Raw genomic sequence first — 27363 nt, 5'->3', positions numbered from 1 at the left:
CAGTAGTTGGACATAGATATGACATTGTCTCAAACTATCATGTTGCAAACGTGAGGCTGTACATATAGATTAAGTTACAGTTTAGGCGGACATTTGTAGTGTACACGCTTGGGGTTGAGGATGCTCATTACTGTTTATTAATATGTGAACTGCGGTGTGTTCACTGTATTGTGGAAAAGACTCTCCAATTTTTTTTTATTTACAGTAGCATTTTTTTGCACGTGCGAAATATGTTATGATAAAAATTAATAATGTTGAATAAAATGCTTCTTGCAGTGTCGTTTGTGTAGATGTTCTAGCCTTGCTGTTGATCACAAACCTTTGTTGTGTGAACCTGTTGCTGTTCAGTGTTGTGTCTCTTTGCAAAGAAAACATCAGCCTGAATTTCTTCTATATCAGTTTTTCATTCGAAACGTGCCATCAAACTTTTATAGTCAAAACTCTGGTGAAAGAGGCCAGTCAAGATGTCTGCTTTAAGTGGAGTGCGAATGGCTGATGGGAGGTATGCAGATGGATCATGGGAGCTGAAAATTAAAGTTACTGACATGCAAATTAAAAAAGAAAATGGTGAAACTCTTACAAGTGTGGATATACCTGTGCTTGTGACTACGGAATTGCACATTGGTGGAGTTATTGCCAAGCTTGTTGATTCACTGAAGAGCAAATATGGTGAGTCCATTTATGTCTACAAATGCTAGTTTATATACAATCAACAGTTAGGATCTTGATTTTTAGTAAGTATTGCCATGATAGAGGTGTTGAGTGAATGCCACAGGATTGTAGATAATTGTCTCACATGGGCTTTGGCTAAACCACAAAATAGCCTAAAGCGTTTGTTTGCTGATGAAGGTATTTACTTCGTACTGACCGCAAATAGCAGGCTACGGCTATGTCTACAAGTCCTGGCAAAAATGTTCTATCATTACGTTGGCTGCAAACAGACATACCTCTTAAGTAAACACGGTTTTACAAAGCCCCTTTTGAGTAATGGTCCTGTACAGTTAAAAAAATTCGACCTGTTTCCCCACTTACAGATTTTGATAATTTATACATTTATGTGTGTTTTGTAGATGTACAAAAAAGTTGGTCTGACTATGAGCTTTGGTGGCCAAAGGCTTGTAAATGGCTTGACAAAATGGGTCAAGTTCTCGGCAAGTACGAAGTTCAAGCTGATGCCCAACTTGAATACACACCAAAACACAAGGTAGATACAAAAATTTGTGTAACTTGGTTGCAACTTAAGTTAAAATAATATTTGACCTATTTTTTAATAATATTCTGATCATGGAGTTTTACAATTAATTTCTGATAACAATTTTATTTATATTGTGATACAATATTTACACTATTTGTTGCATAAATAGTAACCATTGTCTTACAAGAGAGATGTACTGAAGTTTGTGCTTGTAATAACATGTAGATAAGATAAATTGTCCAATGAGTGAGAGATAATTAAACATTTCAGTCTCATATAAGGCAAGGAAAGTCAATCAACAGTGCCCTGGTTCCTAATATAGATTCTTGCACACAGATTGTCAAAGTTCAGCTTCCTGACTTGCAGTACGCCAATGTACAGGTCAACTTTGCAGCAAAGGTCCTCCACACAGTAATTGACATTTGCAAGTTTTTTGGTAAGCCTTTTTTAAAACTTACCGGTGGTGGTGTAACGTACTACACACTAGTGTCGTAATATGGATATTGGTCAATTTTTTGTTTATTCTAAACATTGCAGTATCATTTCATTGCAAACCTTAATCTCACCACAAAAATGCAAAAAAAAGGGCTTGGAGTTATTTCGCCTATATGTATGTATTCATTTTGGCTTACAGATATTAGGCACCCAGAGGAGTTGTCCATTCTTGTACCCCCAAAACAAGGCAAAGCTGAGAAGAACAACACTCCAACCAAAAAGCAAAATGCAAATGGCACACAAGAAGACGGCTTGCTCACACCTAATGTGTTAACACCTGGTATGACACCAACATCTCCATACACCCCCGGTATGTTATAAAATAACAGTACTATGACAAAAGTAAAATTTATGTAAAGTTCCTACTTACCCAGTTTTTTTGTGGTAAAAAAAAATATTTCAACTAGTTATTTTAAAACATGAATTAACTGTAAAAGAAGATATATATAATATATATACACATATATATATACCTAAAAGTTTTAGTCATCTAATAGTTTGCAGTGTGGGACAATTTGTTTTGTATTTTTGTGCTGTTCCATAATTATTAAATGTATAAATATATAATGTGTATATATATACAAATTGTTGTGCAAAACCTCTTGCTGTTTTAAATTTGAGCAAGCTCTTCATCCATCTATTGCCAAACTTCGTGGAGGTGAGATCGGTTGGCTTGTGTGTTGTAGTGCTTCTAGATATGTGTGTTTTTTCTATGTATTACTAATTTTAAAGCCAGTGGTGAAAATTGCTGAAAATTGCTGAAATGCTTCACACCGCTTTGTTTGTGATGGCATTCAATCCATCATATTTTACTTTGTGTAAGTTGTTGTGAAGTGTAGTATTTTGAAAGTTATTTGTGCTGTAGCATTGATTGTGTGACAAAATGCTAAAAATGCAGACTGTGACGAATAATTCCATACATATATAGCTAAACTGAATTTGCTTCATAAATTCAAAATGCTCCATACATCTATTCAGCTGTTCATTAAAGAAGTATTAATTGTTTTACTGGTTGCATGTAAAAGTGATAATACATGTTGTATTATATAGACATGCTGTTTTTCTACTGATAGGCTAAACTTGTGTGTCCAAATTGGTGTGCAAACAATGTTTACATGTGATCATTTTAATAGCTTGATTAACACAAATTTTTATACCACAATTAAGCAGGCAATGTGTCCCAAGAATTATAAGCCCAGGATTTGCTGCAGAATGCACAAAACATTCATGTGGCAATTTATTTTTCAAGTTTTCATTGTGATTTGTCATCAAGCTTATCATTTGCATTCTTTCAATAGGACTGCATAGTACAATTGCGTGTGTTGCAAAGTGCACTGCTTACAATGCAGAAGACACAAAGCATCAAGCCAATCTTATCAAATTGTTTTCAATATGCAGGATCACCAATGTACAACACCCTGACACCCAAAAACATGAAGGGAAGCCCGATGACTTCACATAGCTTGGAGTTCCTTGACAGTGCATATGTTGACCCTAAACTGCTGACAAACTCAGGCAAGCCCTCTCCGATTGCCCTCACCAACCTGTTTAGGCCAAAGAACTTGCTGGACAAAGCACGTTATAACACAGGGTGAGTACTGTTTACATTTCCCCGCGGTTTACTTCCTGTTTCAAACCAGGTGTAGACTTATCTATATCTTACACTGGAACGATGAAAAGTTAACTATTTTTTAGAATTATCTCCAGTGGTCAACATTTGACATGTCGTATTGTTGAAATGTGTTCATTTGTGCTTGTATATCATTAATAGTTTTCATTTTTTGGACCTGTTTCCCATCATACCTATACCTGTATTGAAATTCTGCCTGAATTTCAGATGGCTTGACAGTTCCAGATGTTTGATGGAGCAAGGTGTGAAAGAACACGACACAATATCTCTCCGATTCAAGTTCTATTCATTCTTCGACTTAAATCCAAAGGTAGGACTTATTGGAACAAATGTTCTGCTCGAGAGGAAGACTAAGATTAGAAAATAAGGCCAGTGGCAAGCAGGAAGCGAAACTGTATTCCCATGACTGTTGTGGGTAAAGCCAAAACCACATTATGGTGTAGCAAACAAAGACTTGTGTGTGTCCAGCCCGTGGGAATGTTTTGTATTGGCAATTTGGGAATGATAAAGTAGATTAAGTCATATGCTGATGTCTGTTGTTTGAAAGCTGCACAGTTGGGAGTTATTGATTTGTTGAAATATTAAATTGCTGAGTAAAACAAAAAGTCCAAACTCCAGTGTCACAAAACCAATACTTTTGTTCGATATGTCTGGCGAGAATTGTTGTTTCAAGTGGCCCCACCACACCTTGAGGCACAAGATAAATTCTTTTACTATGCTTGTTTACATTTACTTGTCATGGACACAGTCTTTTCTTCATGTAAATTTATTTGCCAAAGGTGGTCAACATGTTTCCCTCCCTGCTTATGTAAACCCACAACAATAGTAGATCCTTTTCATTCAGACTATTTACACTAGCGTAGGCATCACCTATGACATAGCGTACAATTGCATTTGTCACACACAACAGATGACTCACAACAGCTTTGTACGCCCACCAAAGCATTTCAAAGTATTAACCAACAAGCTGATTGTGCGCAAACCTTAAAGCGGTGAGAAGTTTGTTGATTGGGTCGGGCGCAGGGCAGACTCGACGTTTCTCCTGTTGGGGGAGCCGGTCCACGTCACCGCTTAGTTGAGCTCCGCTATTTCAACGCGTGCTTCACATATTTGCACGGTTTAATGCTGCCCTGTAACTGGAAACGTCACGGTAGAGGGTGGGCGCGGTTAAACAGCAAGAACGCCCTTGTCACACACGTTGCAAAATATTGCATAAGATTCAAGCTTCACACTTGATATTTATAACGTCTAGCTTCGTCAATGCTTGCTAATATTCTTGTGTAAGTAAAACTAAAATTGGGACAAATTCATATCTTTGGTCATTGACATCCACTCTACATATAAAGGGGTTTGCAGTTGTTATAAGCACTGACCCTTCAGCGCGCAAAGCAGTACCCACAGCAGCTTGTGTACGGTCAATCCTTCAACAAACATGGGTTTTATGCCCTGGTAAGGAAAACACACCGCATATTTGTGCGCCCGCAAAGAACTTTGCTGTTGTTCTTCTCTCTCTGGCAGATGGTTTCTTCCCGCCTCCCAGGAATTTAAAAACAGAATCGTGGTTGTCAGTTATTGCCGGACCCGGGCAGATTTTCCGAAATGTTGTGAAACATTCTGCGTACGCTCTGTCGGGCTGCCATTTGATGAAATTCTCACGATGTGTGGAGTAGTTTGCGCTTTTCTGTAGTAGATGCACTTGGGAAGATCGTAATTGTTATGTATTCTTTACGCATCACACAGTGTATGTACATTTCTATGCAATAACATATTCAAAGCCATGGCTCTCCTCAATATGATAGAACGTCAGCCCGCTCTATGAGAATGAGAGCATTAGCTCGCGTCTGATTGAGCCTTCATTTGATCAAAGTGGCCGAATTGATCATGAACCAGTGACGTCACGTACGTCTTGCATGAAGCAATTACAACGTACATAGGAAACGAGCTGTGGTATTTGTTTCCAGAAATCATCAACCAAAATGCTTAAGAACCCGAACTCGTGCAGCTCTTGGCTTTAGGGCCGGCAGCGTCGCCCTATCACGCAGAGAGCGCCAACGTGCTGCATTAAAGTTCTCTGCAATCAAAGATTTGGAGAATTAGCGTGGGCGATGTGGGGGGGAGGGCAGTTTATGCTGGGTGTGGCATTTCGTGAACATTAAAGATGTTGTTTTCGTGAATTCATGCTGGTTTTTTCTTCTTGAACACTGGGTATTGAACATTTCTTGCATCCGAACCTGGGAAAGGACCAGTTGTATTGAAAGTTTAAAGGTCGTTTTTCAGAAGTTGTTTTTGTCAGGTGTTTCCATCCAAAAACTGTCACAAAGATCAGTACACACACACACACACACAAGACACTACACAAAGCAATGACGTCACACTCACATTGACTTGTTTCCTGCATGTATCTTCGACAAGGAAACGCGAAGATTCTGTTGGAAATCCTTTACAGCAACACGTCACTTCCAGTCTGGACAAGAAACGCGGCATCTCGTCCATGCTGCGCTGTTTGCTCTGCTAATTGGTTTACTGGATTAACGGGATGCTGTTATTAGGCTTCGCGCGACTTAAGATCTTGCCTTTGTTGTGTCTTGTGGTCTTGTGGCACAAAGCGGCAGATGTTATGTACATTCTGCTGTCTGTTCATGTAAAATGCTTTCCGTCTTTTTATCTACTCGTAGCGTATGCTTAGGCACGAATCTTAACATTTCGAATGTTACGGAAATTATTTAAAAGCTATCCAAGCTTGCGGTACAATCGTGTCGTGTTACGTTTGTCTCCGAATCAAACCCCAAACTGAGACAATTAGTTACCCAGTCTGAGATAAATTAGCCCGAATGGCGTAACCAAATCCACCATTAGCCCCAAATTACCCCTACAATTGTTCCCAGCAGAGCCTTCGAACGTGTGCCGCCGATACATCGTGTTGTGGAAACTCTTTCCTGCCGCAAAGGAAGGTTGTTATTCTCGTGGGAAAGATGGTATTGCTCTTGGGGTGGACGCCAGCTTGTCGAGTTTTTCGGCGTCAAAATGTCTCTATTTTATGGTGTAGTTTTTTGGGTTTAAATGTTTGGCGAGTGGCTTTTTGGTGACAAGGTTGACCTTCGATGTTCTTGAAGGTGAAACTTGTACGCATGGATGAAAAATGTACACGCGTTGCATTGTGTTTTGTTTGGTGACAAAGTTTCAAACGAACTATGTGAAAAAATTGGTCGAAATGCCAGCACAAAGTAGAGCATTTCCAAATGCGAGGAAAAGTCATAATTTCTTTAAGCCAAAACCGATATGGCAACAGATTTATTTGACTTTATCAAAGACGGAAAGTGGACCAGAAGACTCGTCGCAATCCCAAAGCGTTCAGAATTGTAAACATCGAGCCATATACAAAATTCACCCGGCTCACAACGGGAGTTCAACATTCCAAACACGAAAGCGCTCAGTTAAGTCAGTTTGTACAAGTGCTCGGCAACCACAAAAAGCGAATGAGCCGCGTAATTTTAAACCACGCTGGCATTATTGACCTATGTTTGTCGGGATGCCATTGTCCAAAAAGCGAACCCTGGCTGGGTACCCTTGCTTCTCGGCAAGGGGTCTTCCCGGCGTGATGTCACAGTGACGTGTGTATGATGCTGCTGCAATTGTGTTGCAACATCCAAACACATGTCTGTGCGCTGATATGCTCGGAAAGGCCAGGCTTTGATGCATTGGTTTAACGAAATTTTACTACCCTTTTAACCGGCTTTTGTTGCGATTTCGACGAGCGCACAAACTAAACAAAACAATTGGAGGGCACTTATCATCATTGCCAGAGCCTTCGAAATTCCAGCGCGCAGAAGCGTACAAATATAGCCTGGAGGAAAAAGCAGCGTTTGCGGTGTTCGAAATTGGCCGATACCGGCCTTGCTCTGTATCTTATCAGCAGCTACATCTCGGAACCGTGCACACGCGCTTCCAGGTATTGTAAAGTTGCTCGTCGGAGAGCTTGCTGCTTTATTTTCGGCGTAAGCTGGACCGGATGTAGCCACAAAAGCCCGTTCCACTTGACCTGTTTGTCACGCTCCGATTCGCCCGTTCCGCTGCAGATTCTTGTTTGTTCTCTGCCGCAAGTCATGCAACCACCCACACCCAAACTGTGCGTAATATTTGGCCTTTCCGTTGCGTTGCACCACAGTGTAGTTTAAAACACACGTTTTATCGTTGATTTAATGACCAAAATTGGAATTACAGCGGTTGTTTTCGGATTTGTTTTCTAGTTTTTATGCATTGTCTTATATATTTGTTCACGGCTAACGCGGAGTTTACAAAATTCAGTGTCAAAGAAAGTGGGGAACTTAGTTTCAATCGTATTTGTTGCCGCATGATTCTGATATTCACTTGTTGGATCAAATAGGTTTAACGCCTGAACACCGACTCTGGTGTGGCGGGCAAGTAATTGCACCTTTCACTCACCAGGGTTTTAGCGGGAAAAGAATGAAAGTGGCAATTTGCGAATTCCGTCTCCGCCGTATTCGCGGTAAGCTCGTTGAGCCCGCTTAAATCGAACTACTCCTAGCTGGAAAAACGATTATGTCATCACCATTTCTGTAGATACGTCACCTGTTGGTCACTGTAAGCGGCACGATTTCCTCTTTTAAGACTAATTAAGCTTCGGCCTTGGGTGACGTTGAACTGTTTCGATCGTTAACGCTTCAACCACTACATGCGATTCAGTGAAACCACTAGAAAATTAGATCAATCAAAACTTTTAAACGGAGTGTTTTAGCATTTGTATCGCCGAGCCGAGCGTCGCTTTGCATCCCTCTGCGATCCGCGGTGTTCAAGTGAGGTTTCGGAATGACGTAAAACCAAACTCGCCAAAAACCGCAGCCAAAATTGTTGGTCTACGTTGAACCGCAAAATCTCTCCATACTTTGATGTTTTCTCCAGGGGTTTGCGTTTTCTTTAGACCCGATTGCGCACATCCTAATATACGCATGTTGTTCAGGCTCCTGTCGCAAGTGACGACATTGCGTCTCCTTTTTGACTTGATGTATATTCCTTATTTGCCTGTATGAAGTCATCACTGGTTGCGCTGTCAAAAAGGCTTTGTTTAGTGTTCCTCCATACTCAGAACCCGCGCGTTAATGGACGTGAAGTTAAGAAATTCAGCTGTAAAAACGAAGAAGGAAAATTCGAGTTTGAATGAAATTCACTGGAATATGCGGTTTGTTTTGTCGTTTGTTCGTGTTTCCCTGGAACTCGGCTTTAGTACGCCAGTGCTGGCTCGAGCAAGCATAGGAAACAGCGTCACTAAATGGGCACGCACGCTTCCATTCCATGACAGCTCGGTTGTATGCTAAGCAAAGTTTCCGGCACACGACTTTTCCTTCTCATGCATTCGGACGTTTGAATACCTTTCTTAACATACATTGCCAACTTGTGAGCAAGCCGACTTGTGAACTTTACACTTGAGCCCTTTCAGTGTGTTTTTGGTTTCATCATATTTTATATTTTCCATTATCTTTAAACCGAAGGAAAAGCTATAAATTTTGTTCATTATTTTCCTTGATGTTGATGTACATTAAATCTGCAACAAGCAGTTGTATGTGCATCCACTGTTTCCAAAAAGGGCCCTGATTTGCTTATCTTTTAACTGTAGTATATTCCAATCTCCAAACTTGTCACAGTCAAAGGTCAATTCCTGGTTGTAAAACAAGCCCTCCAAAATAGGTTGTGGACCTTGACGGCTTTAACAGGTGGTCTCTGTATTGACTGCTAATCACACGAATCGTAGTTACACGCGTGTCTAATTCAACCCTCTTTCAACTGGGCTTTTCATGTGCGTTTGATGCTCAAAAGTGATCGCTTACCCAGGTTTTGGTTACAATAGCCGTCGCCTGTATTACGGGATTGCAGTCGAGTGTCGCTTGTTGCCAGCTGTCAATCATACTCGGGTCAGACCAGTGGTACTGGTCTCGATTTTGATATTGCTACATAAAAAATTCTGATATTTGGACACCGCAAACCACTTTTGTAGTTTTTCAACACTTACTTTCAATTGGTTTTGGAAAATACTAGTGTTTCCCTCCAAAAAAAGTACGAGCTTGCGCATAGTTGATGGCTGTGTGGTGTAGTGCTGAATCGAAATAAACAAATCAGTTTTACAGAGTATTTCCGCTTCGTAAGCCGCAATTACTAGTTTTCCTTGAAGATCGTACTCACAAACCGGTCCTTTATCCCGCGGTGTCACGCATGGTTGCACGCTCGCTATGATCACGCACCAATGCTTAGCGCGCCTAGGTAGAGATGACGCCACGCTTACGTTTTGAACACATACCGCCTAAGCGGAAGCCGCGAACCCTGCTAAGCGCTTTCAGTTCTATTGCGACGCATCTTTTCGCATGAATTTTCCTCTTTAGCTCGGCCCGGACGTGTGTGACAAGTAGTGTTTGAACACTTTGTAATATTTTTGCTGGTGTAGGTTGATAACAATGTACTGCCGCTGCAAAAAATCTTGCACTGCTCCTTGCCAAATTGCAAGGTCTTACTGACCCGTTTTGCATATTGTTCAGATCCTGCTTCTATGGACCAAAGCGCTTATTTTATCTAAACCACATTCTAATAGACTGCATTATTTCAGTTATACAATCTTTTGCACACAAAGTCCGCAAATAAATCAATATAAATAGTTGCAACCACCAGCACTTTTTTTGGGTGCTTGGGATGCTGTCAATGAATGTTGACATACATACATGATACTAGTTGTTGTCTTCATTGTATAAGATTCAGAACACAAAGATCTGGTTGTTTCGCTGATGTTTATTATTGACTTTTTGCCATAGTACGATGGAATCCGAATCAACCAGCTTTATGAACAATCAAAGTGGAGTTTATTGTGCGAAGATCTGGACTGCACTGAGGAGGAAATGATCATGTTTGCATCCCTACAAGTTTGTTATTTTCCAAACATAACTTAAAATATATTTGTTTCCATATTCCACTTAAACACTGGCCGCTGTCTAAAGGCAATCCATCAATTGATTATATGTTTACCCATTCAGTTGAACTGGAAAGCTTTTTTGTTGGATTTATATTATTAAATATGCAAAGAAATCATTGGCACTCACAAGCTAACGATAAACTTTTGTAACCTTGTAAAATATTTATTGTCCACAATGTAACAGTATAACCACACTGCCCAGTTAATAACTGGAAAGTCTGTTTTCAGTACCACATCACTAAGCTGTCAGAAAACACAGATGAAGAAATGGAGCAGAATGACAACAGAGATATCGACCAAGCTCTGCAAGATTTAGAAGGAACGCTTGGATCAACCAGCATTGCAAACAAGGTAAAAATGACTCTCCATTGCATCCTAAAGCAGTGCTTCCCAACCTTTTTCAGTTCGCCACCCACTTTTAATGCAAGTTTTATTGTGCGACCCACAATGAGATATGGCCAAACAAATGAAAAACAATTTAATGAGAAAGAAACAATGTATACACACGCAATTTTCGTGATCTAATAGAAAACTGTAACATTCCAAAATGCTTCGCGAGTCTTTTCCATGTTGTTTAGCTTAGCTTAGTCTCATGTGCATCTCACCGTTTTAGGTAGTAGTGTCAGCACATGTGTAATTAGGTGGACTATTGGACCATGATTGATTGTGGCAATGTGGTTTCCTGATTGTTGAACTTTGGTGCCATTAGCAGTGCTGCCCAAGTGCTTGGATAAGCAATACAGTCACTATTAATGAGTATTACAAAGCCACAAATTTCTACAAACAGAAACTAAAAATTATCTGGAAACTAAACCTTCTTTGTTTCTTAAAAAGAATCGAAAACAAAACATGTTTATGTATGGAAAGTATATTTGTATTGGCTTTTTGTTTAGAGTTTTGGTGCAAAGGGTTGTAAGCGGAGCATTAATGCTGTTGAATGGCTTGAACTACTTGCACATAGTTTTGTGTTGCCACATGCGAACCAGGGCATTAAGTCTTGCTTCCTATGCATACAATGTTAAATTATTTATGAGCTGTCACGCCAGCAAGCACAATCTTAATTAAATTTGTTTAATCTTGGTTTTGGGTGTAATGTGTTGCTACCCAATTGGGTCTCTTTTGGTAAAACTTCATCTGATAGCGGTTGTTTGTTATTTGTGTTCTCATGGTACCTATTACCATGTGTAAATGATTGTTTGTCAAAAACTATGCAAAAATTTCATTGCAGAGCGACATCACCACAGTTCCAGAGCTTGCTCACTACCTCAAGTTATTCAAGTAAGTTTATACCTCATAAATCTTTTTTACTACCTTTTAGTTATTTATGGATTGTTTTTGTGCTAATTGAGTAGCTTTAATTTTTTTTGGAAGCCATTAGGGTAAAGAGATGCTACCTGGAATTAATTTTAACTGAAAACAAAGTATTTCGCCAAAGTACTTAATACCCCAAAAAAGTTTCGTAATTTAATACAAGTGTTCTTTTACGCATACCAACATATGCTATGGCATTCTATGGCCAGACACTACATTATGCACTGACACCCACGATCACTGAAACCTAACTTGCACTTCCTGTTTTGAATATTGCCCTTGTGATGGATTACAATTTCTGTGCAGCTGGTTTACACAGCAAAAATTTATAAACTGCCTGCTGTGTGTTGTCTGTCAGTACAGTGCAATATACTTGTCTCAAGGGAACAGAAATCAAATTTTATTTTATTTTGCAGACCAAAGAAATTCACACTGAAGGGCTATAAGAAATATTACTTCATTTTCAAAGACACAAACATTTCCTACTTTAAGACAAAAGAGGATGCAGCTGCCCTCAGTTCTCCCACCACGGTACATAACATGTAGAGTTATTAACCTCTAAAACGGTTACGCTGCCTCTAACTCTGTGAAATGTTCATGCAAGACTTGTTTACCAAACTCCTTTTTTGTCACAATATGTTAAAAAGGTTCTTAACAGGGGATCTGCAATTTGTCATAAACATCATAGATTATGGGGGCCTACAGATGTTTCTACTAATTGACCTGGGCCCATACATAAAAAAACAGAAAAGTGCTTTTGTTTTAAAAATATCTCACAATAAATTTCAGAATATTTGTGAACAGTGCAAAAAACATGATGCCAAACATAAAAACTACCTTGCACATATTGTAACATCTTTGCCTGAACAATAACACCAAACTTCCACATTTGCACAGATAAAGTTAAAGGGAGCAGAGGTGGTGCCAGACGTGAACATCAGTGAAGATAAATATATCATCAAACTCTTCATTGCCAGTGCTGAAGGAATGACTGAACTCTGGTTGAGATGTGACACGGTGAGTTGAAATAGTAACTTTTTGTACACAATGTATGACCAGATAGGCTTAAACATTGTTCAACGTATTTTATGCCCATACCACCCAACTAGTTTTGTGATTTATTTGTGATAAGCCAACTCTGTAGCAAGTATTTACAATATAAAAAGGTGCAAAATAACAAGTGTACAATCTTAACAAATACGCATAGAATTTCCGCGTCGTTGGGAATAGGACTCACTACAGTAAACACTGGTAATCCATAAATGACAAATTGAAGAAAACTTGCAGAAAAGCAGAGAGTTTAATTTCCTTGTACAACCCCCACTGACAGCACCTTCACTTCCCGCTCGCCTAACCGTGCGTTTGTGAATTCCAGGAAGTGATCTACTGCCAGTGGATAGCCGCGTGCAAGTTGGCCGCCAAAGGCCACACGATGGCGGACGCGAGCTACGAGACGGAAGTTCAAAACTTCAGAACCCTCCTGAAGCTGCAGAGGAGCGGAGCTGGCAACGGAGCAGGTGGATTTGGGTTGTTCAATATGATAGTTTTCCGTGTATCTAATGAGTGCAATAATGATATACATGCCTTGTAACTTTTTGTTAAAATCGAACAAAATTAAGCATTTGCCGATTGATGACGTCACAAACAAATTTTTACACCGGGGTCGAATAAGTGCATCGTATTAATTTTATATACAGTGTTTGTTGATGTCTGCAAACGTTTTACTCACAACCGTTTTTATGCGTGGATTTGAAAGCGTTATACGTTCACGTGGTCACGTATACACTGGGAGTTTTTCGAAATAGGTGCCGTTAGAAATATTTCTATGGCGATTGAGTTAAACTGTAACACCCCAATGAGCATACGAAGGTTGGTGAAAAACCGCCTTGCCAAATTATTTCATAATTAGTTCCAAAAGCGTCACAATACGTTTTCGGTTTCTAGTCGTTCATTTTAACCATTTTCAACGAACCGTGTATACAATAACTTCTTGCCGTTTTAATGTTGCAATTGCACGACGATATGTAAAACCCCACTTGTTTAGGCGGAGATTCGGCTTCCGGAAATCTGGCCACCAATATCGAACCCCAGTATTACGTGGCAAGGAGGCACCTTCGCAAACTTGGAAACAAGGTAAGGCAGGTTCAATAAGAATTGTCAACTATAGTCTTCGGCTAAATGACTGCTTTACCTAGCCTTGTTTTTGCAAATATTCTGCGCCAAATGCACGTTGTTTACGGAACGCATCAAGGGACATGTCTTGAAGCAGGCTTTTAAGGTCACGGTTTACATACAGTCTGGCGGTTTGGAACGCTGTAGTGACGCATGTTTCCTACCACCACCCCTTTGCCTCGCTATTTGCACAAATATTGTATATACTCCGTTCTTATTGCAGGTGGCGGTCCGTAAGATCCAGGAGTCGGTGACAAACTACAGTACGTACAACCTTATTAACGCCAAGCTGGCTTACATCAAGGCGTGGCAAGCCTTGCCCGAGTTTGGTCTCACTCACTTCTACGTGAAGTTCAGAGGGGCAAGGAAAGAGGTCAGTATACTCCACACTCCATCAGATATGTGAATGTTTATATTGTCAAAATCTCCTGATAGCTTTATGGCCAACAAAGATATTTTCAGCAAGTTCTGTAATAAATCTCACGTCGTTTGTTTTACAAGGTTGCTAATTGATATATAATATATATATATATGCATATATCAATGCGTGTAAGCTTGTAAGTATAAAATAAACTTCCTCTTGTAAGGTAAGTGTCAACAGTATGGAGTAACTACATTGTAATTCCCGGCCCTTTAAAATAACTATGTTTAACGTCGTTGTTATTCGCATTTACTCGATACTTTCTAAAAAAGCCTTGTGAAGACGGAAGGACCGTTTTAACAAAGCAGCAATACCGATTTTTTTTAAACATTGCTCACACACATGATTAAATAACGCGTCTACTTTATAGGAACTGGTCGGGGTAGCTTACAACCGCTTGATACGAATGGAACCAACTACTGGGGAAGCCATCAAGACGTGGAGATACAACGCGATGAAGGTGACTGCTGCTGAGTTTTACATCGGGGAAATACCCTGATTTGTATCTCTTTCAAACAGTGCTCGCGTCAATTTGTTGATATGTTGCACGCACAATCACAAGAAAGCTCCCCTTAAACATGGGAAGTTTTGTAAACCGCCGGGGATTAGAACCTTGTCGAATTTGTAGACTGTACCGGCCGTGAAAAAATTTCATGAAGTAGAATGGGTTGTGCCCGTCCAAAAACCAGCTCCTTGCAAGTGTATATGTGTTACAGGCGTGGAGTGTGAACTGGGATACGAATCAAGTGATCGTTGAACTTGAGGAAGCTCAGAACGTGATGTTCGCCTGCACCAGATTCAGGTAAAATCCTCAGATACCGTCTCAGAAAACGGTTTTGGGGTTTACTATTAAAAAAAATAACATTAACAGATAAGATAAAGCCAGTGGTGGGATTCGCCCGGTTTGCACCAGTTCTACAGAACCGTCTCACGAAATTTTATGAGATCAGCGAACCGGTTAGCATTACTGGTTACTGTCAATAGATTTTGTAACAGAACCCGCTGAAAAATATGACTTTTGTGATAGAACCGGCTGACGAAAAATTTGAATCCCAACACTGGATAAAGTTAACTTATTGATAAATTTGAGAACCGCCGTTTATTCAGTAGATTTTTCTACACTCTGTTATAATTTATATCAGCAAAAAATTTTTCGGCAAACATAAACTTCGATGTTTTATTGGGATTTTTTCCATTGCAACGGAGTTTGTAGGTTTTAAAATAGGTATAACCCCAGTCGGTATATATTCTTTCAAAAGATAGCGTAAGTAAAATAAAACTTAACTTGAACATACGTCCTCAGCCCCAAGCTTGTACACGAGCTCATCGGAGGTTACATTTTCCTATCCATGCGAACACGTGACGCCGACGAGACCCTGGATGACGAGAAGTTCTTTAAACTCACTGGTGGGTGGAACGGCTGATTTTCCGCCCCTTTCACCCAACACCTCTAAACCCCAACCAAAACGGGGACAATGCGGCCGCAATGGGATACAGATCCTGCGCGTGTTTTTTAAAACATATTGCTGCTTTTTCGTCATAAAGACAAAGTCGTGGTGATCTCACCGGTTGGTGACATAATTACGTTTTTTGATTTTGTATGCTTTGCTATTTCTGTTTTTTCGCCTGTTTTCGATGTAATATTATTGTTGTTTTATCGTGCGCGTTTTTAAAATATACGTTGTCGAATTATATATTGTTACCCTCGGCTTGTGCGTGGATGCCAAGACTATTTTTCATCAATGTGTATTTTGTCTAATTATCCATACATTGTTCATTAAATGGTAAAAATGCGGCATGCCTGTTTTGATCATTTTCTTGTTCAATGAAAACTGCCGTCCCAACAAGCAGACCGATGGCCGATATTTTTTCTTTACGCGGTTGCATTTTGTTATACGTGCGTCAATTTTTGCGTACCTTATCAATACGGCGCGAGCATTGCGCTTAACACAACCTTAACCCTTTATTATTTCGCGCGTTTCATTTTTTCGCCGCGGCCGCCGCATTGCAGCGTCACCCATGCCCACAACACAATAGGTTCCGCTATTTATTTTTCTTGCGGCTTTCAAAACTCATGTCAAGTAAAACATCGCTAATTCCCAGAGTTTCGCGTCACGTCGAAATCCTCACAACCTGGTTGGGGAATTTGTGTCCATGGGGCTCATACAAGTCACTTGAAAACAGATACATACAGCAGTTAACTAAGCCCTTGTACAGAAATTTTAAAAAAGAACAGGGAAAAGTCCACCAATGCTATCGCACTTTTTGTGCTGTTTTGAGCTTGTTGCCTATCCTGTATGCGAACCCAACGCCCCCTATCGACTTAATAACAATAAACATTACACTCTGTGATAACTTGTTTTCTCCAATTGAAGTACGCAAGAAGATGGTAGTGTGATTGGCAGGCTAGTCTGACAGAATTAGTGAGCGTTTGTTTCGTCTCATACAGACTATGGTTAAAATTATTTCCACAACCATAATACATTAAACAAGCATGTGCTACAAAATATTTTGCAACTTAAACAAGATTATAAACGGACATGTACTGCAAAGCTCGTCCTGTATTATCTCCTTACTTGGCGGGAAATTTGAGGAAGCACGTGTTTCCTTTCTGCTACCAGATGTGGAATTGGATGAAGGCCATTTGAAACGTGCGTGTTCAAGCGTTTGGGGAAGCACAGCTGGACTGTTCTAAATTTGCTGGTTCGTGCAACAATAGTTATTTGAGTCAACCATGCTAATATTGTGTTATTTATTATTTTTTCTTTTCGCAGTCTCGTGTTCCTGGAGAATATTTTAAGATAACGGTTTTGTTGAGTATAAACTTGTTTCTTGGTTGTTGTTTAAATACATAGATAAGTAGACTAAGTAATTGTGATTGCTTTCAAGACGTTTCACTGTAAATTGCCTGTAAAATAAAAGAAGTGACTATGTCTTAAATTAGGTGGTACTTACGCAAAGTTTATTTGTGTGCAGAAAAATGTCTTCGTTCCTTGTACACCTGATTAGTATTCTGGGCTTGTGCCATGTGGTTTTGTGTGATGACCCACCTGGCCACATGCTTCCAATTGGTTCACATACTGCACCTCTACCACTTGAAGAATTGAGTTCATTTCCTAATCCCACTGATTTTTTCGACAATTATGTTAAAGCAAGCAAACCTGTGATTTTCAAGGGCGCCGCAAAACAATTTCCAAGCTTCTACAACTGGAAAAATGATGAATATCTGAAGTAAGAATAAATAATTATTTCATTCACCTGCTAGTTTTATATTGTGGTGTGTTTGTTGCAATGAAGTGAATTATAACAAGTTTGGGTGATTGTCTTATAATTAGTTGGTATTATTAAAGCGGTTGCACTTACAGAAAGACATATGGAAAGTGGATGATTCAAGCGGAAGAAGGAAAAAAAGAAAATCGAAGTTTAGGAGTTCAGTCCATGAGCTACAGAAAGTTTTTGAGTGTTTATGCCAATTCTGATATTTACCTGGTGCAAGATGTCCTGCCACCCAACCCAATGACCAGTAAATGCGATTGTTACAATATTACATTTGTTTTATTTGCTATACCTACTGCATATATTTGAGAGCTGCAGACAGGTGTACACTCTGTTCCATCCTGTCATCAGTGCTGCTTTCAACTGACACCAGGCTAGCTTTTACACTAGCAGGCACACAGATTCCCACTTTGTGGTACCTTTGGTTAATGTCGATCCGTTGGGCATCCAACTGGGTACCTAACAACGGAGACATACCAATGTGGAGCGCACTATGGCCAAACAACTGCTTGGTATCTGATGGTGCTACCTTCGGGTTCACCCATATCATATATGTGCTTTGTTCAATGATTATTATAGCTCTTTTGTACTAATATATATACATGTTCTAATTACAGAGGAGGTTTTTCTTCCCAAATGCTTGCTGTGCGGGGGATACACAGATTATCTCAGCACGGCAGTGATGTGGTTTTCATCAGGAGGTACGAAGTCAGTACTTCACAATGACTATTTTGAAAATATCAACTGCTTATATGATGGTTCAAAGGAGTTATACATGGTTGACAAGGTTGGTTTTAATATACTTTGACAGTGGATATAAATTAGACTAAAATGTAATGAATATAACACTGAAATGTAAATTAATAAAAGGTAATATTTTATTTGGCAAAAGTATCCATCTCGTTTGAGAAGAAATCAATTTACTAACAAAAGAATATATATTGGGGGGGGGGCAAAAAAATTTATGTGGACCGGTGGTCGAGAAATGTTGCTGTACATGTAGTTTGAATTCTTCGCAGAAATTTGCTGATTTAGTTCCAATTGATGTCATGGATGGGGGATACAGCAGTGTTGATGTGGAGAAGGTTGATATGTACAAATATCCAACACTGGGTGAAGTTGAATGGCATCTTGGAAAAATGGAAGCTGGTGACTGTCTGTACATACCCCTCAAGTATGCATGAACCAAATCCTGTGAAAAATTCATCTTACAACCAAAGAATGTTGTTTTGTGCAGCTGGTATCATCATGTGAACTCATCTTTGTCCCGTAACTTGGCTATTAACATTTGGTGGAGTCGGATGTATGATTTGCCCAAGCGTGATGAATGTGTAAAAGAAGAAAAGGAATTGCCACAGTTCGATGCTCTTTTCAATTACAAAATCGCTCATCCTGTTGAGCAAGCTAGGTATATTCAATTATCTTTGGTTAATTGCAAATAGCATTTTATCCACGGCATAAATAATGTTAACTTTAAGGCCAATGTTATTTGAGACATTTGACAAGGGAGCAAACTCAGTTTTGCGAGAGGAATTTGTCAAACGTAGCGCACAGACACTTGACATTCCAGGTCAACCCGAGGCAAATGTGGTGAGCAAACCATTGTTTCTTGGTAACTCAAAGTTGCATTTATTTGTAGCAACCATTGTGTATATCGTAGAACTTTGGTGAATTGTTTGATATGATGGACTCTGACCACAATGGTGTTTTGACTGTCAAAGAAATTTATGACACTCCACCAGAGAGCTTGGTCCCATACATTGGTAGTGGTACTGAAGGGGAATTTATGGACATGGAACCACCGGACACTAGAGATGAACTGTAGAATTGAAAACTTGACCATATATTTGTGTTGTTTTTTTGAAGGCATGTGTACGATGATAATGTTGAAAAGGCTTTCTACTGTTTACGATACATGCCAAGAATTGTTTTCACAGGATTTTTTATAAACTCACTAAAGATTTGTGCAATAAGTTGTTTTATCCACCTAATGTTTCTTAACACTGTACTGCCACATGAGATTATGAAAGAAAATAAAAATGTGAAAAACTTGTACACTGTTAAGTTTATTGCACAAAGTATTGCAAGCATATTGAATGTTAATAAGTATGTGGGAGGTGGGGAAAATACTGCTTGTAGTATAGAAATAATGTTGAAAATGGGTGGTTACCAGTTTGGCCACTTTCAACAAGACATAGGCGAAATGTTCACATGCAAGTGCTGAACACAAGAAAGATATGGCACTATTTATCTGCAAATCCATCTGATTTGAGAAATGCATTGGAAATTATTGGGATAGCACCTATTTTCAAACACACATACTGTACATTTTACGAAAAACCATGTCTTAGTGTGTGGTAATGAAAATCAGTAGATGCCATGCTGATGGTAACACATAAAACTGGAATTCACACCAAAGATGTTGCCAGGTTCATGACCTACAGAACAACTTGTTCTTTATGTGACATGACGTTAAAAATTTAGAACATGTGAAGATTTTTTATCTGTTGATAACCCCAGAAGTTGGGGTTAACTGTTCACTGTTTGGAGAGTTTTGTGCATGTGGTAAAGTTTCAGGTGGTTTAGGAAGCAAGTCTAGGGTGGACTCAACGGCCGAGTCAGGAAGGGACATTTCCATGTTCAAACTACCTCTCAGAATGTCACGAATCTGCACAAAACAGGGAACACAATAAAATTTTACACAGTTCGAATTCTCGATACAAAGTTTTTGGATAACGAAGAGTCTAACCCAAAATGTTATTAATTGAGATAAGAAAGCCACTGATCAAGAAGTTAACATTATATATAATTCCTTTTTAACCTACCATTTAACCTTCTATGTAATTGTAGATTGATAAATATGTAGTCAATGAGATCTTACTTGTTTTAAGTTGGCAACAGCAACACAAGTTTCTTCGTCACATGCTGCCAACTCCTCAACATCTGGCATAGTTGGAGTTGTTACACTTTCCACTTCACTACTGCTTCGGGATCTTCTGCCAACAACTCCATGCTGAAGAAGCCTTATGTTTGCATCCAATTTATCGGCACAAAATCTGCATTTCTCCTGAAGCTCATCAATACTCTGACGCAAGGTGTGTATCTCATTTTCCTTTGTTGTGTAAATAGATGGTTATTTAAAGTTGAGTTTGTGAACACAATGAATACAGTTTAACTTTAAATTGGAAAACAAAATCTGGAATTACTTCTGTTGCCAGAGTATGTGGTGAAATGTGTAATTACAATATGTCATAATGTTTGAAGAAGCATAGAAGATGAAATTTTCGAAAACAGTTATGACTACCAAGTAAGCGGAAATTCAAACAATATTTCAATACAGGGTCAAAATTCAAATATTGCTTTCTGCTTTTGCGAAATCTGTTTAATTGGAACTATTAAATCTATTAAAAATTATTAACATACCAAGTCAGGATTGTTTTGAAGTGGTTGCATAACATTGAACTTTGGCCTGTGTGTTTCAGCTCTACTCATTGACTTTGAAATGACTCGATTTCTTGTAAATTGCACATTAACTTCTTCTAAAACACATTTTCACTGGTTGAAAAGATATTGAAAATAAAATTTTTACTAAAGATTTTTTGTCAAGCCGTTAAATTTTTGCCAATGATTTGTTGTGCAAAATTTTTAAATATCTTTTTTAAAAAATTTAAATATTTTTTAAAACTTACCAGATGCTTTTGGCATTTGTTTTGGTCTGGGCGGCGGTGACTGCAAGGCCTTTTTAAAGTCCCTGGTGAATTAGAAAATGAATAATTTATGCAAATATATTACAGTTCAGCGTTATAGAACATTTGTAACACACAAACTGCATAAAAAAGGGCCAACACATACCTTCCTAGGTTAGAAAAAGGGTTGTCTATTTTAATAGACTGAAAGAATGAGTTGCGGTTTTTTCTTTGCACAGGTTTGCTGTGGTTGACCTTCTGCATTAACTGCGATTGCTGACGAAATTTTGTGTATGTCGGGCGTCGATGGGTCTGTGTGAATAACATGTAAAGTAAATAAGCAATCAGAAAAAAACACAATCACAAACCTTTGGGTCTCTGTAATATATGGCCAAATTGACAAGGTCATATATATCTTCTATTGGTGGATATTTCATCAGCAGTTGCATGCAACTGCAGTAATCAGCCAGCAACACTTAAAAAATTTTTTCAATTAACTTTACACTTGAAAGTGTAATGTGAACCTTAATGCGCCATTTTCTACCCAAAGACCCCAAGACAGAAAGTAAATTCTATGCTACACATCTCACATTTAAATAAATTAATATATATTCAACAATTTAAAGCATTCACAATTTACATTATGCATAGGCAGCAGAAAAATGGCAAAGAATATCAATGGATATGTGCACTATGCACATTAAAAGAATGACATATAAAAAAATATAACACTGTGGCGATGTATTTTCTTCAAAAGCACCTAAAAATTACCAATACTCAAATTGTTTAAATAGAATGATTATTTTACAAAAGTGAAATTGAAATTATCAATGAAAAATTAGACCCTCACATGGTTCACGAATATTGATCATCATGGCAACAAAAATGTAGTCAACAAGATCAAGGGTGGGGCTGTCAGCAAACAGAGCATCCCACAAAACAAGTAGATCTTGCAACACAAACTCACGACCGAATAGCAAACGAAGCCATCTCCTAAACAAAAGGTATATTCTATGTTAAGAACCACAGGAACAAACACCAATTCCAGTAAATTTAATTTGGTATAGACTACTAGTAGGAATGTTGTACATGGTCACAGAAAAAGACAATGCACTGTAACAATGTACACAGATTCTAATTTACACTGCATCAGAACAAACATACAGGCCATAAACTTGGGGAATGATTTGTAGTCTTGTCAAGTGGTGGTGCAGTTCTCTATCATGCTTCGCCACCAGGGTTTCATGAATATGATTCAGTTTATTCGTAATTTCCAATGGGGGGCTTTGTATGTTGTCCTGAAACAGAGTAAACAAGGTATTATTTGCAAACCAAATGATATATATTATACCAGTAAAGCCTTACCCCATTGGATTGAAAGGGAACAGTGGGAATAGGTGACTGCTCTTTTGTATCAACAATTTCCTCAGTTTGGGGTGGAATTTCAGTAACTGCATACCACCCGTTTGTGGCATCCATTACCTTAGAGAACATGACACTACAAAAGCAAATTATTTACACTGTTTAAAAATAGGTCAACACTATTTAAATTACTTTTCACACATTTTTCAGTCACTTACTATGCATCGTGCTCCAGATAATCTTCACTGAGCATATCAGTCACAATTTTCCTAAAAACACGGTGTTTATAGTTAAATTGATGTGTAGAATAACAAAACATCAAATGGCAAAACTTACGGAAGTGTACCCATATCTTTGGCATGAGCAGCACCTTGTAAGTCACAATGCAGAACAAATATTAAAGGGGCAAGTAGCTCATGCATTCCTTGTCGATATGACAACTTCTCATGTTCACGAGCATAACAAAACAATATGTTAGCCATCATGTTGTGCACCTTGTCCGTGTGATAAAAGTCTATTTCTGGGCACCTACATATTTGTTGTAAGTTAGAGATACGCACGTTTTTGTTATTACATAATTAAACTTTTTTGTTTCAAATGTTGGAGTAGCAAACATATAAAAGTAAGCTGCAGACAGATGGCCACTGTTTCGACCTAAAAGGTCTCATCAGTGCAGCTGGTGTGACCATAAGACGGCTTTGCTGACCAAACGGCCTTTGCTGTCTGCAGCTTATACACAATTCATATTATTGGCTCCATATTGCATATAAAAGTAAGTTGGGGTAATTATCGGACAGTTAAAGTTATGGGGTAATTAGTGGACGCCACCATAGAAATAAAATTATGGCTCCCTAAAACTTTATTTTGTGCATGTGGTGAGCTGTAAGCCTTTTATAGTTAAAAATACCATGTGTTGTTTCTTCTGTAAAACATTGATCAAAAAAAAATTGTAGAAGGGGTTCATTTCCGGAACTTTTTCAAACTAAGTGGATATAGTAATTTATTAAAATTTTACAGTGTTTAATGATTTAAAATTTCACTTAAGAATCACTGGCAGGTCAAGCCCTTAAGTTTTCAATGAAGGTTAATCCAAACCTCTACCTAGTACCTTAGAAAAATAATTATCCCATGCACATTTTTGTCTTCTGGGGTAAGTATTGGACACTGACACCATGTATTAATATCAAAGTACCAACTGTTTTGAGTGGTATATAATAAAACATGTGGATGATTTAAATCCTAAGCCATTCGAAGTCAAATTCCAATTTTTATCAAACAATCAAGTTTTATAACTTTGTCTCAAATTTCATCACATTATTTTTTCACCTATTTTCTCTTCAGAAACATGGCTTCAATGGCATGTAACAATTGAGAGAGTATACATTCTTTTGAAAACAGTTAATTACATTATTATGCAACCAGCAAAAACAGAACATGATGCAGTGTTTTGGATTCAAATTAACTGTTCTAGAATAGTGTGTTATTCCATTTTGCCCGTTCCTGTATGTAAATGCAATAACCTCAATAAGAATGCCTAGAAAATAGATACAAAAACCAATAAAACTACGGAATAGCAGGAATTTATGAGGTGCATAGACATCAACAAATTAGCAGTGTCAAGAAATTAACAGACATTAAAAAAAATATTAAGTAAACCCACAAAATATGGAATATGTCAGTGTCGACACTTTATTACCACATGTCATTGAACAATAGGTTGTAAACTTGTTTGAAATTCACCGGAAACAGCATAGATTTGGCAAGTTTAGTACACTGTCCAGCAACTACCCCACATGTGTCCAATAATTACCCCAAGTAATGGGGTAATAGTTGGAAAGTAAAATCTTAAAATATCTGCCAACATAGTTGCAACTCACTAATGCATCACAGCAGCACAAAGCAAAACGAAATAACTCTAGATTTAATGCAGAAATATGCAACGTTTTTGAAAAACGTCTGTTAATTATCCTATTTGACTATACCATTTTCATTACAATGCAATGTTTCAAGTGCAGGCCAACAAATTACAAATATATGCAATTTTTAGCGAAAATTAGGTAAAGAAATTTGATTTTACAGAAAACATATGTTTCAGCATCTTTTACATAATTTTACATGTTTATTGCATTGTGGCCATGACTAATCTTACATATTGTTTTAAATTCATCTTACGTTCTGGAAACATCCCGCTCTATAAGTGTCTTCAATTCATTGTTTCGAAAAAATTGAGACCATGAGCTCTTCAAAGCAACAAATTATCGTCAAAAAATATTTTCTGGAAAATTTAAATTTCTGCCTTACTTCAACATTTTGTGACAGTGGGTTTTCAACTTCGATATTAGAGCTGTCATCATTTACTTTTGCATTTTCAATGTGTTTTAACTTGATTTTGGTGTAGGTATCTCTAGACCTACAGGCAGCATCATGCCAATCGTCCAAATCCTGTGGCAGGCACCCCAAGAACACCTGAAAATAATGAACAGACAATTACAAAATCGTTAGCTTTGCCAGCCCATATACAAGCTAATGGGAACATAAAAAAATATAAACATACTCTCCAACAAATGCTTCTGAAATGACAACTTCTCAGGCTTTCCTTGAAAGCTTTACTCCTGAGCCTTTGTAAGAGGTTGTTTTTACTCGATGATTCTTCATCATCAAAATAAAACTTCCATTGTTTAAGGTAACTCATAGTAGTGTCAGTGTTAGGCTTGGTTGTTGTATTCTCGTGTACATCATCGTCGCTATTGCTGGCACTTGATGTGCTTGAGTATTCCATGACAACCCGTTTGCAACAGGCAACAGATTACAGCTACGATTCCGAATTTAACATGCTATTTGTAGAACAAAAACAAAACTAGTTACCAGACATAAATTAGATATTAACTTGTTCTGTCTGTTCAGACCGTACCTGCATTACTACTGCAGTGCAGGTACACAACACAACACATATTTGCTCATGCGTATCAATAAATCTATTTTTAAATTAACAATAATTTTTTTTATCCAAACCGGCAACAACAAACACCATGGTTTTGTAGTAGACAACAACAAATTACAACACGTCTACAATCATCACGTTTTAGCACGTTTCCAGCTAATCAAGTTTTTGCATGTTTCCCAGCTATATAAGTCCAGTCCGGTTGATGAAATCGCATTGACTAGTATTTTGAACAAATGTCTATCGTTTAGTTTCTGTCGGCTCATTGGTTGTTCGTCTTTTCAGCCATTTTTCGTATGTTAGCTTTAAACTACAACGTATTGCCTCTAACATCATTTAATACCGAACTGTGTACTTATACGGTAGTCTGGCAGAACGTATCCTACATGACGAGGAAGTTGAAGCCCATGAAGTAATCCTATCCTATCGGCCCTTTCACGTAAGTATGAACTGCCACATTGCAATCCATTTATTTGCTACTTAAGAAAATTTCTACAATAAAATTTGAAAGAAATTTGAAAGGCTAAATCACACACAAGAAATTCGAAATAATAATAATCAACCACTTTTCCAACGTAGGCCTGATTAGTACAACGCTATAGTCGAATGTAAATTGGAATATGCACGTGAATAACGTTTGTTTTTTGTGAGTCCTACGAAAGGTTGAGTGTTTGCAAAGTTTTGTTAATTAAATGCTTTTATGGAGAAATAAATTCCATTGTGCGTTTGAATTGCGCAGTGCAAATACGCACTAGTGACTAACGAATGTTATTGCTTTATCTTAATTAACCCCAGACGTTTGTAAACATTTCTGCACATGCAATCCACTACATTCTTCGTTTCTGTAGCTTAAAGCTCTGTGCGCCTCTGGACAAACTGCATTTGACGATTTGTTCGTTTACTTATATTTTGCGGCCGGTGGCAGTATGGGTCAACATTAATTAGTTTGCCGGGTTGTAACAAGACCAAATAAACAATCGGCGCGTTATTCAAGATGGTAGCTGTTGTTATCAGAAACACGCTTAGCTTATACAGGCCAGCCTACTGCTACATCTACAAAGTTACGATTTGTTTATTTACAATCATTCTTCGCTTGAGGGCAGTATGGGTCAACATTGGTTTTAAATGATTGCGACGAAAAGTGACAATTAACATACTGTACAAGATCATCGGAAAAAACGATGATACAGGTACATGCACGAAAACATTTAGGTTACGCGTTATACAAAGAAATGCACGCCATCCACGAAAATCTCTAAATTTCGAACAAACGTTAATTTGTATCACAAAGATTGAAATAATTGAATGCCACGACTTTTATGTTATTTCAATCTTTCTCATTTGCAGCATATACTAAACGCCCACTGGCGTGACTTGACATTCGCTGTTTTGCAGAAAAGGCCTGGGGCAAATGTAAATACATTTTTAATGGAGTAATTGTTGGGCGTTGGGGATGTAAATGGGCTATTGGGTTAATATAAATATTTTGCGATGGCCTTTCATCTTCAAAAGTGTCTGAGTAACGGTGGTTGTAAAATCCATGTTTCTTTCCGAAAATAAAACGTGTGTTTTATTCAACATTTGATCAATATTTCGGCATCAGGGCAAGAAAAGAACTGCTAGTATGACAGCCAATTGCTTTTGTGTGAATTTCAACAATCTTGCCAGCTAAAAATAGCGAAATTCATTGCATGCTTTTTGCTATAAATATAACAGACTTTGTGATTTACGCTTTGTGAAGATCGCTGCAAAGCGCTGTTCATATTGAATCATCGTTTTACTTGACATTTAAATACTCCCTTGTTGTGTAAGTTTTTCCGCGGTTTTTAAATCAGCCTTATTACTTACCTGCAAAATTTTGTCCATGCAAAATATTGTTACATATTGTCACAGTGAAATGT

At 38.2% G+C, this 27363-nt stretch overlaps 3 protein-coding genes across 6 annotated transcripts; 2 read left to right on the top strand and 1 right to left on the bottom strand.

Moving 5' to 3' along the window:
- The first annotated feature begins 280 nt into the window (after positions 1-280).
- Positions 281-16536, top strand: LOC145890518 (fermitin family homolog 2-like). Of its 2 annotated transcripts, XM_082981621.1 has the most exons (18): positions 281-669; positions 1071-1204; positions 1532-1631; positions 1830-2000; positions 2316-2348; positions 3089-3281; positions 3528-3630; positions 10136-10243; positions 10522-10644; positions 11522-11571; positions 12021-12135; positions 12502-12621; positions 12980-13121; positions 13649-13737; positions 14000-14149; positions 14568-14657; positions 14914-14999; positions 15501-16536. In XM_082981621.1, the coding sequence occupies exons 1-18, from the start codon at positions 465-467 to the stop codon at positions 15619-15621; spliced, it is 2133 nt and encodes a 710-aa protein (XP_082837747.1). In that variant the 5' UTR covers positions 281-464; the 3' UTR covers positions 15622-16536. The 2 variants fall into 2 exon arrangements, with proteins under 2 accessions (XP_082837747.1, XP_082837748.1); XM_082981622.1 differs by lacking the exon at positions 2316-2348.
- A 299-nt stretch (positions 16537-16835) lies between these two features.
- LOC145888528 (uncharacterized) lies at positions 16836-19480 on the top strand. Of its 2 annotated transcripts, none has more exons than XM_082979293.1 (8): positions 16836-16900; positions 17174-17428; positions 17563-17720; positions 18091-18260; positions 18493-18647; positions 18711-18881; positions 18952-19063; positions 19134-19480. In XM_082979293.1, exons 2-8 carry the CDS (start codon positions 17178-17180, stop codon positions 19296-19298), a joined length of 1182 nt encoding a protein of 393 aa, XP_082835419.1. In that variant the 5' UTR covers positions 16836-16900; positions 17174-17177; the 3' UTR covers positions 19299-19480. The 2 variants fall into 2 exon arrangements, with proteins under 2 accessions (XP_082835419.1, XP_082835418.1); XM_082979292.1 differs by having other exon boundaries at positions 16972-17428.
- A 54-nt stretch (positions 19481-19534) lies between these two features.
- LOC145888527 (TBC1 domain family member 5-like) lies at positions 19535-25350 on the bottom strand. 2 transcript variants are annotated; one of them, XM_082979290.1, is made up of 14 exons: positions 25076-25350; positions 24823-24987; positions 24694-24761; positions 22858-23049; positions 22740-22790; positions 22525-22657; positions 22324-22457; positions 22010-22152; positions 21528-21634; positions 21326-21471; positions 21163-21224; positions 20897-21012; positions 20355-20585; positions 19535-20141 (listed from the first exon to the last, which is right to left on the bottom strand). In XM_082979290.1, the coding sequence occupies exons 1-14, from the start codon at positions 25298-25300 to the stop codon at positions 19974-19976; spliced, it is 1941 nt and encodes a 646-aa protein (XP_082835416.1). In that variant the 5' UTR covers positions 25301-25350; the 3' UTR covers positions 19535-19973. The 2 variants fall into 2 exon arrangements, with proteins under 2 accessions (XP_082835416.1, XP_082835417.1); XM_082979291.1 differs by having other exon boundaries at positions 20897-21009.
- Positions 25351-27363: the final 2013 nt, after the last annotated feature.

The sequence above is a fragment of the Ascidia mentula genome, chromosome 2 (genome assembly GCF_947561715.1).
Source record: "Ascidia mentula chromosome 2, kaAscMent1.1, whole genome shotgun sequence".
Classification (NCBI taxonomy): domain Eukaryota; kingdom Metazoa; phylum Chordata; class Ascidiacea; order Phlebobranchia; family Ascidiidae; genus Ascidia; species Ascidia mentula.
The sequence above is the reverse complement of the archived record's forward strand: the minus strand, read 5'-3'. Positions and strand labels throughout refer to the sequence as shown.